The sequence below is a fragment of the Schistocerca nitens genome, chromosome 7 (assembly GCF_023898315.1).
Source record: "Schistocerca nitens isolate TAMUIC-IGC-003100 chromosome 7, iqSchNite1.1, whole genome shotgun sequence".
NCBI classification, from domain to species: Eukaryota; Metazoa; Arthropoda; class Insecta; order Orthoptera; family Acrididae; genus Schistocerca; species Schistocerca nitens.
The window spans coordinates 20,133,140-20,148,026 of NC_064620.1; the positions used below are offsets into that span (position 1 = coordinate 20,133,140).

General features: G+C 36.2%; 1 protein-coding gene across 1 annotated transcript in view; it reads right to left on the minus strand.

The window, feature by feature from the left end:
- Positions 1-1,895: 1,895 nt before the first annotated feature.
- LOC126195232 (leucine-rich repeat-containing protein 9-like) overlaps positions 1,896-14,887 on the minus strand; it is a 50,610-nt gene continuing 37,618 nt past the window's right edge. The window contains exons 7-8 of the mRNA XM_049933757.1: positions 2,149-2,286; positions 1,896-2,054 (exon numbers count right to left, since the gene is read on the minus strand). Of these exons, the coding sequence (XP_049789714.1) occupies positions 1,896-2,054; positions 2,149-2,286 (297 nt within the window). The remainder of the gene's footprint in view (positions 2,055-2,148; positions 2,287-14,887) is intronic.

Here is a 14,887-nt window from a genome sequence, read left to right on the forward strand (position 1 = left end):
TGGGGAATATCAGTTTGGATATTGTAGAAATGTAGGAACATGCGAGGCAATACTGACCCTACAACTTATCTTAGAAGATAGGCTAATCCCTTAATGCCTGAATAAATGCCTAGATGAAAGATAAAAATCAAACATCATGGTACTTCAGAGGTACCTGAAACACTCAGGAGAGTACAGCACCTGTCAGAAACATTGGTAACTCCATGAGGAAATAGTGTCTACCAGTACTGGCGTTCAAAAACAGTTAACCTTCAAATTGTTTGCACAGCAGTAGTAAGATGTGAATGCACAACACTGGGCATTAAAGGGTTAAGGTAAGGCAGAGCTACATTTATAGCATTTGTAGACACAAAGAAAGCTTTTGACAATACTGACTGGAACATAGACTTTGAAATTCTGAAGGTAGCAGGGGTAAAACACAGAGAGTGAAAGATTACTTATGACTTGCACAGAAACCAGACAGCAGTTATAAGAGTTAAGAGGCATGAAAGGCAAGCTGTGGCTGAGAAGGGAGTGACATGGTGTTGTAGCCTATCCCTGATGTTAAATCTGTACACTGAGCAAGCAGTAAAGGAAACCAAAGAAAAATTTGGAGTAGGAATTAAAGTCCAGGGAGCAGAAATAAAAACTTTGAGGTTTACCAGATGAAGGTGAGGAACTTAGATTAGGAAACGAGACACTGAAAGTAGTAGATGAGTTTTATTGTATGGGCAGCAAAGTAACTGGTGATGGTCAAAGTAGGTAGGATATAAAATGTAGACTGGCAATTGCAAGAAAAGTATTTCTGAAGAAGAGAAATTTGTTAATGTCATATATAGACTTAAGTTCTAGGAAGTCTTTTCTGAAGGCATTTGTCTAGAGTGTAGCCATGTAGGATGTGAAATGCAGACAATAAACAGTTTAGACAAGAACAGAAGCTTTCGAAATGTTGTGCTACAGAAGAATACTGAAGATTAGATGGGTAGATCATTTAACTAAGGAGGAGGTACTGAATAGAAGTGGGAAGACAAGAAATTTGTGGTGCAATTTGACTAAAAGAAGGGATCAGTTGATAGGACACATTCTAAGACATAAAGGGATCTCCAATTTACTACTGAAGGGAAGTGTGTAGTGGAGGGAGAGGGTGGGCGGAGGGGGGACTAAAAATCATAGAGGGAGGCCAAGAAGTGAATACAGTAAGTGGATACAGAGGGATGTAGGTTGCAGTAGTTATTCAGAGATGAAAGGGCTTGCACAGAATAGAGGAACAAGGAGAGCTGCATCAAACCAGGCTTTGGACTGAAGATCACAGCAACAACAACAGCAGCAATAATTGGTTGTTAGCATACTACAAACAAGTTGCATCTAGTGGCTGATCTTATAAATAAATATGTAACTAAACTCTTTTATCATCCCTAAAGGTGCTCCTTCAACACGACATTTACAGAACACAATGTTTAAATGGATAATTCACAACATGGAAATGGTCCATTATGTTGCAAACCAAGAGTGTCCTGAAAAACAGTTTGTTACTTACATACCGATGGCATATGTGCCGAATGTTCACTAGAGCCACAGAAGGTCACACCATTTTTATTCATTTTGCTTATGTGGTTTCAGCACCTGTAAGCACTTGAAAATGATCTGGAATAATGGAAATTGTAACAAATAGTACAGTTGATGGTGAATATGATGTCATTTAATAACTTTAAAAACTGCATCCAAGTCAACGAACCATCCGTATTGTTTGACATTTTAATGTTAATGTTTATAACTCAAGCCAGAAGATGATCTGTCACTGTTCAAATATAAAACTTTGATTATTTCTTACTGTTATTTGGTTTTAATATCAGCAAGGATACTATCTAACAAGTCTTAAAGTTTCCTACTATAATGCATTGTGTTCTCGTTACGCACTACAATACTGTTAACTCTACAAACCTTTCAATGTGCGAACAGCAATATGAATTCATAATAGTATTAAAAATATCTACAATTTCAGTATCAGCCTCATATCCAATGAACTTCAAATTGTTTGCATTCTCCAGTTCATAATCCAGTTGAGTAAGTCTGATCTGTGAATCAAAGGAATGTTTACTTGGTGCAGAACAGTAATTTATATGTGTATGAACCTTCATTATTCTAAATTCTATCAAGTAGAGTGCTTACCTTTCTCATTGTTGAGAGAATGGCCATATACTCTGCAACTTCAGCATCCCAGTTTTTTACTTCAATAGATAAGTAGTCAAGTCTTGTCTTTATATCATCACGTTGCAAATTACATTTCGGTTCTTCACCTCTCTCAAGCTATAATATAATGAAGCTTTCAGTTTTGAGCCTTTCATTTAGAAAAAAAACATACAAAGGAAATAATAAGCACAACATTATTTTCTATTGATCTCCACTCCTAAATGTGAAGCACTATTACAACACAGCCAACAAACGTATGCATACATGTGGAAAGAGACCACTCAGAGGATACAGCATTGTTAATGTCTTCATACTTCTTGGGATACTCTTAAGACACTGTTGATGAAAAGTTATGGTTTTAAAACAATGAATATAACAATTAACTGATAGAAGGAAAAATTTACATTTTATGAAAGTATGATAGTCCTGGGTGGAATATGACCACAGAAAGAGTAAAGATAACCTCTACTCACTATATGGCCTGTACATTTGGAGCCCTGCACCTTGCTAAAACTGCAAATCTGTTAAATACATAATTATTAATATGACATGTTTACAATACTCGGTGTATAGATGAAGTACTGAAGAAGCTGCAGGTACCTTAAGAAGACTCAAATCATTGCCAAGCTTCTGGACAATATCCATAATATAACTAACAGACTAATAAAAACTTTCACAAGCAGGATTACATTTTCTGGATTGCAGGATAAGATTAATGGTTAGACAGACCAAACTAGAGTGTAGGAGCTGGAATGTGGAAATGGAGGATCAAGGACAGTGATGGGTGTATGGCAGGGTTAGTGCAGATTGAGACCAGGAGTGTCATGGGATCAAAGCACACGTTGTAAGGGCAGTTTCCATTTACACAACGCAGAGAAGTTAGTACTGGGGAAGAGGATCAAAATGGCATGGATCACACAACAGCCAATGAAATTGAGTATGTTGTGATCAGTAGCATGCTTTGCCACATGGTGGTCAACTCTCCTCCCACATCAATCCAATTTCTTACTTCATTATCATCTTACAATAGAGCAGTAACAATATCCTCCATTGGGGTTTCGATTATCTTTCACCGTGCCTAATAAAGGGACATCCTTTTGAAAAGTCTCTTAACCTCTTCCAAAATGTTCAATTCAATTCAATTCAATTTATTAGCGTGCTTGTAGTACATCATCGAAATGATATAGGACTTGTCAATAAACATTACAATTTAAAATACATATACATGAAAAATTTTAATTGAATTTACTTGTCACTTAGACATTAAAATTTTAATAGAACTTTTAGAACATTAACATAAAAATATACAAGTAGGATAACAACGTACAAAAAAAAAAAAAAAGAAAAGTTAGTGATTCTCACATCAAAGATTATTTACATTCTTACATTAACAGTTTCACACTTTCATAGAACTGCGCTTTTATTGTCAACGATTCACAAACTCTTCAATACTGTAAAAACTATTGCTCAATAACATGTTTTTTAATTCTCTTTTAAATATGTACAGTTTTGGTATTATTTTTAGTTCTTTGGGGAGAGCACTGTAGAGGATTTTGGGTTGGTATAGTACACTTTTGTGATACATAGCTGTTTTATGAATTTCTCTGTGGAAATCATTCCTATTCCTTGTTTCGTAGTTGTGAAATTCTCTGTTTAATGTAGAAAATTCCTCGTGTTCTTTTAAGAAACATATGCTTTCATGTATGTATAAAGATGGTAGTGTCATGATTTTTTAATTCTTTGAAAGCTTGCCTACAAGAGTCTCTATATCCTATACCTTTTATAATTCTGACTGCCTTCTTTTGTAGTCTAAATGAGTGTTTTGTTAGACTGATGTTCCCCCAAAACTGTACACCGTATCTTAATAAACTGTGCATGAATGAGAAATAAACACATAACACTGTTTTAATATTACATGAGCTTTCAAGCATTCTAAGTATATAACATGTTTGACTTAATTTTTTGTTCAATGATATTATATGCTTTTCCCATCTTAAGTGTTCATCAAACCATACTCCCAAGAATTTAGTGTGTGATGCTTGTTCAATCTTACACTTACTCAGTTCTACTGTAAGGTTAGATTTTATTTTATTTGTAATATGTCTGAAGTTGATCCACGTTGTTTTTTTGGCATTCACAATGAGTCTGTTTTCATTAAACCATCTGTCTGCTTTGTCTGTTGCTAATGTGACTTTTTCCTGTAAGTCAGCTTCACTATTTGCTTTAACAAACAAACTTGTATCATCAGCAAACAGTACTGCCTCTGCTTCAGATAGTTGACTTGGTAGGTCATTGATAAATATTAAAAACAGTAATGGCCCTAATACAGATCCCTGGGGTACTCCATACAAAACTCTCTCGAATCTTGATGAATATGTCCTATCTGCCTGGCTTATCTCCACCTTCTGATACCTGTCTGACAGATATGATTCAAACCATTTGTGGGCAACTCCACGTATCCCATAGGCATATAACTTCCTAAGCAGTAACTTATGGTCGATGACATCAAAGGCCTTTGATAAGTCTAAAAACAATCCACAATTTAATTCCTTTCTGTTTATGGAATTTAGAACAAGTTGCAAAAAATTGAAGATGGCTGTTTCGGTTAATTTATTTTTACGGAAACCATTTTGCGCATTAACCAATATTCTATTCTTAATAAGAAATTTGTATAGTCTCTGATACATTATCCTTTCTATTATTTTTGAGAAACCTGACAACATTGATAAAGGCCTAAAGTTACTAACATCATATTTATCACCATTCTTGTAAAGTGGCTTTACAGTAGACATTTTAAGTTTTGATGGGAACACCCCTGTCTTAAAAGATTCATTTATAATTTCCGTGAGATGCGAGGCTATGTTTCTTGCACTTTGCTTAATGACTTTGTCAGGAATCCCATCACACCCACATGACATTTTATTTTTTAACTTATTTATAGCATTTAGTACCTCTGAATCAGTTACTGGATAAAGGAACATTGTCATGTCATTCATGGGGATTTTTACCTTGCTATTGGAATTGCATTTAGTTTTAATTAAATTTATGGCTATATTTGTGAAATGTTCATTAAATATGTTGGCAATCTGAAGTGGGTCCTTAACAGTTTTACCCCCACTTTTAATGACAAAGCTGTGATCTTTTCTTTTGTGTCTACCTATATTTTTATTTATTACCTCCCAAGTTGACTTCATTTTGTTGTTACCTTTCTCAATATAGGTATCATTATCAAGCTTCTTAGCTGCAATTATTACTTTATTGTACAGGCTTCTATAACATTTCACATGTGCTTTCAGTACTACATTTTTCCTGGCTGATTTATTTAACTTTCTGAGAGTGTCTGATGACTTTCTAATCCCCTGTGTAACCCATGTTTTGGTTTTATGTTTAGTTTTGACTCTTTTTATAGGAAAGGCAACATCGAAGCAGTGTTTGTAGCTTTCAAGGAATGAGTCAAACTTTCTGTTGACACCACCACTTGATTCACTACCCCAGTTGTTATTTTCCAGAATGTAATTAAAAATTCTTATGCTGTCATCATTTATAAATCTCCTTTCTCTGTAATTGTTATTGATAACAGGGTCCTTGTAAGATGTGACATTTAAACTCAATTTGATACCCTTGTGATCCGAGAAACCAGTGTCAATTACTTCAGTGTTATATTCACACTTGTCCTTGTTTATAAATACTTGATCTATTATAATTTCAGACATATTTCCGCATCTGGTAACTTCATTTACAGTTGCCATCATATTATGACACAAAAACAGATTGCACAGTTGCTGTTGTTTACTACAATCATTCTTAAAGTTAACATTAAAATCACCAAGAACAATTACATTATGTTTAAGTTCTGTCATACTGGTACACACTCAGTCTATGAAATATTCTGGTCCCTCTTTATGTCACAACTAAATCCAACTACTTGCCACATGCATTATAACCCTGTGTAAACCAAACTGCACGATCTGTTCCATATGCTATCCTATCAGAGATCACAGTAATTTGTGAAAGCAATCATGTCACACTTGCACACTTCCTTTCAAATGAGTGTGATCACTGACCAGCTGTCCACACAAATGACTGACCACCACAAAATTGTACCCAGGAACAAAGTTGACCACCCACTCGCAAAGCATGCAACTGAGTGCAACATACTAAACTTCAACAGTTGCTTCACAGGTTCCACAAATACTGTTTCTCTGTATTGTGCAGTGTCTCCAAGATGGCCGCCGAGTAAGTGACGCCAGAAACCATTTCCAGAAAGTTAAGTGATTTAGACAGGAATATAATTTAGTTTAACGCCGACAACAAATTAAATACGTCCATTAGTGTATCGTTTAGTCTTGCCGTTAAAGGTTTGACTTTTCTTTGCGAATTTTTTCAGAAAACACGAAAAGATCGTAACTTTGCGAAGTCGCGCTTAAGCTTAAATTTTGTAAACGTGTTTGTTTCTTGTTTCACGGTAATTTAACTAGTTTCTCGGTAACAAATAAGTAAACTACCGTAAATAGCGTATAACTTCATTGTTTTAATACAGATTTCAGAAAAACAGCGTAACTTTATATCAGAAACCTGCTTATATACATTTTTTTTATAGGCCTAATTCTCGTAACGTTTTTGGAGAATCAAAGTTAAAGTATCTCGTTTAATTGTCCTTTTTTCATTCCATCGAGTGAAATATATAATAAATAGCGTATACCTTCATTGTTTTAATACAGATCTCAGAAAAACAGCGGAATTTTAAATCAGAAACCTGCTTATATATATTTGTGAATAGGCTTAATTCTTGTAACGTCTTTTTTGATTTTCGGTTATTTAATTGATTTATTCTAGCTAAAGCATTATTTTTGCCATGAGTGAGAAGTTCCTGACTTGCCGTAGAATCGTTAGTTCCGGGGTTTGGTGTGATGGATGCAGTAGTTTTTTTCACTGGGGGGACTGCAGTGGCGTGGGTGTCGGGGAAGTGGATCAGGCTCATCAGTGGTTATGTAGGATTTGCAGCAGAGATAGGAAGATAGTGGAACAGGAGAGGAAAATTGCTGCCCTTCAGGCTGAGCTAGATCAGGCTAGGGAAGATCTGGACAGGTTAAGGAGGGAGAAGGGCAAAGAGAGGTGGGAAGTGGCAACAGGTAGCAGAAGGAATAGGCCTAGAACTAAGTCTGACAGTTTTGTGGTGAATGTCAAAAATAAGTTTGACCTGTTGCTTCAGTTAGAAAGTGATGAGCCTCAAGCAGAGGTATGTGTAGACAGGACACAACAAACTTTCAATAGGAAATTGAAAAAGAATGTAGGAAAGTCATCAAAAAGGAAGAAAGTTTTGTTGTTAGGCAGTTCTCATGCCAGAGGTGTAGGCCAACTTCTGCAGGAGGAATTAGGACCAGAATACCAGGTCACAATTTTTTTCACACCAAGTGCTAGTCTGGATCAGGTGACAGAGGATTTAGGTTCACTCTGTAAAGCATTTACCAGGGAAGACACCGTGGTTATTGTGGGAGGGCCAGGGAACAGCATCGACAGAGATCCTGTTAAAGATTGCGTCGGCATCGAGACACACCAATGTTGAGTTTGTATCTGTCCTGAGACACCATGACCGACCTCATTTGAACTCTTCTGTTGGGAGAGTTAATTTGGAGTTGGAACGGCTGCTTGGGTCGGGTGCGGGGGCTCATATTGGTGTGGTTCCTGTTGATTCTCTCAATAGGTGGGACTATACCAGGCACAGCCTACATCTCAACAGGAAAGGGAAGGGGAAACTGGCTGGGGTAATAGCAGGAAATTTAAGGGGGGGAGGCACTGCCATGAATGGTAAAATACCAGTGGTTACAGGTGTTGGAGCAGCACCTTTTTTAGGATAGGTAAGACAGAAAGATGTCAAGTTCTAAGAGAGGTCAGGATTGAAACAAATCTTCAGTTTAGGAAAGAAACTAAACAGCACAATTCTAGCACATTGGATCACCAATCACAGCTGTCAATTATAAATTTTCACCAATCACCAGAAATTTTATCTCCACCAAGTTGTATCTCAGTCCTAGGTAATTGCATTGATGAATTAAAGTCACCCGACCCAGTTGACATAATCTGCCTCTCTGAACACCAAGTGACCACTGGTATAGCAACTAGGCCTAAGCACAATGAGAAACTCAGACAGGAGAGTACTGCAAATGTTAGAATAAGGAAAGGTTCTCATAAAAGTATAATTAAAAATAATGTAAGTATATTTCATCAAAATATTGGGAGTTTAAAGAATAAAATCGATGAGCTTCTGGTTTGTTTAGAAGATTTAGAAGCTGAGGATGAAATAGATATACTATGTCTGTCTGAGCATCACATTGTTACTGATATGGATAAGGTAAATGTAAGTGGATATAAGCTCTCTGCACATGTAATGAGAGAAAATATGGAGAAAGAGGGAGTTGCCATATATGTCAAAAGTTATCATTGTGCAAAAAGTATAGAAACAAAAAAGTTTTGTGTAGAGAAACATATAGAAGCATGCGCCTGTGAGCTTAAATTAAATAAAAGCACATTTATAATTGTAACTGTATATAGGTCCCCATCAGGAAATTTTCATCTATTCTGAAAAATTTGGACTCCTTGTTGTGCTATCTGTCAGACAGGGGGAAGCAAATTATTATTTGTGGGGACTTCAATGTAGATTCTCTGAAAGAGGGTAATAGGAAAAACGACCTTGAAGTATTACTCGGTTCTTTCAATTTGACACCCATTATTGATTTTCCTACTTGGGTGGTAAAAGATAGCAGCTCACTGATAGATAACTTCTTTATAGACCAAGATAAGTTTAACCAGATAAATGCTCAGCCTGTTGAGAATGGTCTTTCTGATCATGGTGCACAGCTAGTTACAATATATGACATAGCTCCATTCAGCAATACTAAACAGTCCTCCAAAGTAGTACATTCAGTCAACGATTTAACAATTGCAAATTTCAGGGAAAGCCTACAGCAGTTAGACTGGGATGAGGTGTACCGTGAACCTGATGCCAATTTAAATATAATTTATTTCATGACATTTTTGTAAATGCATTTGAAAACTGCTTCCCCAAGAAAATAGTTAAATATACTCGTAAGAAACCTTGTAACAAACCATGGCTTACTAAGGGTTTAAAAATATCTTGTAACCGGAAAAGGGAATGTATCTGACAGCAAGAAAGAGTAGTGACCCAGAAACTATCAAAAATTATAAAAACTACTGTGTTATATTAAGAAAAGTTATTAAAAAATCCAGGAGTATGTGTATCATGTCTGAAATCAGCAACTCTGATAATAAAATTAAAACAATTCGGAATATTATTAAAAGAGAAACAGGTCAACCAAGAGCAGAGGAAGACAGTATTACCATCAAATTGAATGAAAACTTTACGAACAAAAAGTCAGAAGTTGAAAATATTTTTAATAATCATTTTCTAAATGTTGTGGATATAAGTAGGATCCAGGTGTTCATTAGAAGATGCTAGGCTGTTAATGGAAGAGGCCATACCTATGCAATTTGATACAATTGAAATCTCACCCACTTCTCCCTCTGAAGTTAGGAAAATAATAAACTTGCTTAAAAGCAAAAACTCACATGGAATTGATGGCATTTCCAGCAAAATACTAAAAGCTTGTTCTCAACAGGTAAGTAAGATTCTCAGCCACCTGTGTAATAGCTCTCTGGAACAGGGCATTTTCCCTGATAGACTGAAATATGCTATTGTTATACCTTTGCATAAAAAGGGGGATAGATCTGATGTCAACAATTACCATCCAATCTCCCTTCTAACAGCTTTATTCAAAATTTTTGAGAAAGTAATGTATTTAAAAGTAGCTTCATATATCTGTAAAAATGAAGTACTAACAAAATGTCAGTTTGGTTTCCAGAAAGGTTTTTCAACAGAAAATGCCATATATGCTTTCACCAATCAAATTTTGAATCATCTGAATAACCGAACACCACCCATTGGGATTTTTTGTGATTTCTCAAAGGCTTTTGATTGTGTAAATCATAAAATTCTGCTAGACAAGCTCAAGTATTGTGGCATGAGTGGGACAGTGCACAAATGGTTTAATTCGTACCGAACTGGAAGAGTGCAGAAAGTAGAAATAAGTAGTTCTCATAACATGCAAAGATCAGCACATTCCTCAAACTGGGGAACTATCAAGAATGGGGTTCCACAAGGGTCAGTCTTGGGTTCTTTGTTGTTCTTAATATATATTAATGACTTGCCATTCTATATTCATGAAGAGGCAAAGTTAGTTCTCTTTGCTGATGACACAAGTATAGTAATCACACCTGACAAACAAGAATTAACTGATGAAATTGTCAATACTGGTTTTCAGAAAATTACTAAGTGGTTCCTTGTAAACGGACTCTCACTGAATTTTGATAAGACACAGTACATACAGTTCTGTACAGTGAATGGTATGACGCCATTAATAAATATAGACCTTAATCAGAAGCATATAGCTAAGGTAGAATATTCCAAATTTTTAGGTGTGTCCATTGATGAGAGATTAAACTGGAAGAAACACATTGATGATCTGCTGAAACGTTTGAGTTCAGCTACTTATGCAATAAGGGTCATTGCAAATTTTGGTGATAAACATCTTAGTAAATTATCTTACTACACCTATTTTCACTCATTGCTTTCATATGGCATCATATTTTGGGGTAATTCATCACTGAGGAATAACGTATTTATTGCACAAAAGTGTGTAATCAGAATAATAGCTGGAATCCACCCAAGATCATCCGGCAGACATTTATTTAAGGATCTAGGGATATTCACAGTAGCTTCTCAGTATATATACTCTCTTATGAAATTTGTTATTAACAACCAAACCCAATTCAAAAGTAATAGCAGTGTGCATAACTACAATACTAGGAGAAAGGATGATCTTCACTACTCAAGATTAAATCTAACTTTGGCAGAGAAAGAGGTGAATTATACTGGCACTAAAGTCTTTGGTCACTTACCAAATAGTATCAAAAGTCTGACAGATAACCAACAAGTATTTAAGAAGAAATTAAAAGAATTTCTGAATGACAACTCCTTCTACTCCATAGAGGAATTTTTAGATATAAATTAAGAAAAAAAAAAAAAACAAAAAATATTTAAAAAATAAAAAACAAAAAATTAAAAAAGTTGCTATATTAACTTAAGTATGTTGTTAAATTAACTTAATTATGTCACGTATTGGAAAATTTGACTCGTTCCACATCATTATGAAATATCGTATTCATGATCCATGGAACTAGTATTAATCTAATCTAATCTGTCGCTTTCCTTACAATACACCAGTCAATTTTATAACCCTTCTGGCCTCAACCTCTGCTAAGTGCCTTCTGAATGATGGGTAAGGAAACACAAAAAGTACAGGGCATTTTCTTCTAGCATAGACCTACATGTAAAGTACTTGTGGATAGCTAAAGGCACTGATAACTTCATACATTACTTTTGAAATACAGAAAGAAGCTCAGAGTTTAACATGTTAACAACAGTACGATCATTAGAGTTGGAGAGCTAGCTTGTTGTTTTGTTTTGTTCTTTCTCTTCAGTCAGTCAAAAATATATTTATGATTGTAGACTATATAAGTAAGACAAATATTTGTGATCATAATCTGTTCTGCTTAACAGATATTGTCAAACAATGGAGTGTTGCTATCTTCCAGGTGACCATGTCACCCCTCATCAACAAGGAAAAGACCAAAAAACATAACATCTACAACAGAAATGCCCAGTGTCTTCAAACGAGAACAGTAAGTTTTCATGTACTTAGATACTTTCATAAGTACCAAAGTAAACTGATTGAGAACAATTTTAAATAAAATGTGTATTTCTATACAACTTTAACCCATTAGCACTCTTTTTTGTTGATTGAGGACAGTCCACTCTTCCGTCAGTATTACAATTTATGCTACTCTCAACCAACAATGGGCTTTTGCTGTTGTAAAGTAAGCTTTCCGTCAACAATGGGTACCACTGTTATCACTCTGTTACAGTTATTCAGTTGAAGACTGTTAACAGAAGTGGAGGGGTTTGCAGAGCCTGGTGGTTATTCCTATTTTCATTTCTGTAGCTGCACTTAAGGTAAGGATCGCTGTCATTTTCTGGCTGCTGTGTAATATAATACTGTGATATTTTTTGGTACTCATGAAAGTGAAAATAGTTTATTAAATTTGGTGTCTAAGTACATGAAAACTTACTGTTCTCGTTTGAAGACACTGTTGTAGATGTTATGTTTTTTGGTCTTTTCAGATATCTTTGTCATGGCTTGCCATGTTTCGAAAACTGTTGAACAGGCAGTAGAACACTTATTTTCTGAAGAAATAGAAGCAGATATAGTAGCTCTTCCTTCAGCTGTGGATGTGCAGATTGATGAGGAAAATATTGAAAGTGACTTGTTAGAAAATACATATGTAAGCAATATTGCAGGGACTAATGAAATTTTACATGAGATAGACAATGAAGACATTCCTCCTGTGTCTTCTAAAAAAGTCTGTAAAGAAGAAGTTAACCCTTTAACTGCTCTGGACGTGTTAACGTGCGCGCCTTTGTACCTGTCCCTGTGTGTTCTGAACATGTTTACACACTCCACCAGTCCTTCTACCTGGTACTCTGAACATGTCTACATTTACTGGGTTCTTGATGTTTACTGACTATCATAAGTTGTCCAGTGAAAGAGATTACTGGTCTGGGGATGATGATCTTCATGTTCTCATAGTGAAAGATGCAATGATTATAATGTGCAATAAGCTCTTTGGACCATGTATATTCTCAAATTTATGATCTTAGCCTTTTTTCGGTCTTATTTGAAATGTTTTAAACTGCAACTGTATAATATGTCATGCTAACTCGATTCACCACTGTAAAAATCATAAAATTACTGTACTATGAAATGATGTATTGTTGTTTATGTGAATATACAAGGGTTGTTTCAAAAATAAGGTTCCCACATTTTTTAGACACAAAGAATATTTTATTTAAAAAAAAAGATCACACAATTGGAAACATTGATCTTTAAGCTATTTCTGTTGAGTAATCCACTTTTTCGTTCCCACCTAAAAGAAGTCCGCCGCCAACCCATTGAGAAACATGGAAACTTCTTCTTGCAACTCCTCGTCCGTCTGGAATCGTAGACCGCCTAGGTGCTCCTTCAATTTCAGAAACAGATGGAAATTGCTGGGTGCCAAATCAGGGCTCTAAGGGGGGTGGTCAATGACATCCCAGCCAAATTTCTCAATTAACTCCTTCGTTTGTTGCGACACAAGTGGACGGGCATTGTCGTGGTGCAGCGTTACGCCTTTGCTGAGTTTTCCCCTACGACAGTTTTGGATTGTCCATTGAGCTTTTTCAAGGTCTTGCAATAACCTGTTGAGTTTATGGTGGTCCATCTAGGCATAAAATCAATGAGCAATACATCACGCTGGTCCCAAACCACCGATGCCATGATTTTTCCTGCTGACAGCTGCTGCTTAAACTTCTGTGGTGGTGGCAATCCGGTGTGTTTCCATTGGTGCGATTGTTGTTTTGTTTCCAGAGTAATGTAATGGCACCATGATTCATCCCCCGTAACAATGGAAACAAGGAAGACTTCCTTATTCTCATTGCATTCACTCCAGAACTTCCGAGTACAGTCGATGTGCTGCTGTTTATGGACTTCTGAAAGCATGTGCAGTACCCAGCATGCGAACACCTTGTGGAAGCCTAGCTTTTCATTCAATATCCTGTCAATTGAAGCTTCAGAAGCCTGCCAGTTGCTGGATGGCGATTTGCTGATCTTTGAGCAGGATTTGCTCAACTTTCGCCACTACTTCGTCAGAGATCAACGGCCTCCCACTTCGTTGTTTGTCGTGGGCATCTGTACAGCTGTTGGCAAACTCCCTACACCATTTGAAGACGTGCTGAATGCTTCTACACATTTCCCCATACACTTCACTCAATTGCCGATGAATTGCTACAGGTTGTAACTTTCTTGGGTGCAAAAATCAGATGACCTCACGAATTTCACACTTGGCAGTTACGGCGATGACGGCTCCATCGCTTATGGCTGTCAGGCCAGTACTGACCATTGCAGAGTCACACTGGTTGTTGGAATCGGTGGTGGGGGATCCGGCAAACATGGTAGTGTTGCCAGATTTCGCATTGCAGCATGCACAGTAAGGGAACAGAGCTGGGAACCTTACTTTTGAAACAACTCTCATATGTTATCATAATTGTTCTATTGTGCTGTTGAGTGAATTCCATTTTTTGTAAATTATTTTTGATTTAATGTTCTCTGTTTCGATTTTAGTATGACTATATCTTTTCTGATGTACATTGTAAGGATGTTAACTGGGTGAGCTGGGATGTTTTGTTGTTTGGGAGGAAGGAGAGATGTAAAGTTTTTCTGGAGCTGCATACAAATGGAATGTATTTCGCTGAGTGAATACTGTAATTGATGGCAGCAAGGCATCGAGGACTATTAAAAATCAAAATTACATATGAAACAGTTTGTCGTCTATTTTATTTCAAGGAACACATCAACCTAGAGGGCTTCAAGATCTATAAGAGAATATGGGTTCTAGACATAAGACATTCAAGCAATGGATTGATGGAGATCCTTAAAAAACAAGATGAGTATTTTTTCTTTAAAACTACCACTAGACTCACTCAATATTTTTTACTCCATGAACATTTATTACAATTAATGGTCATCCAATTGTATGAAACAAAGGA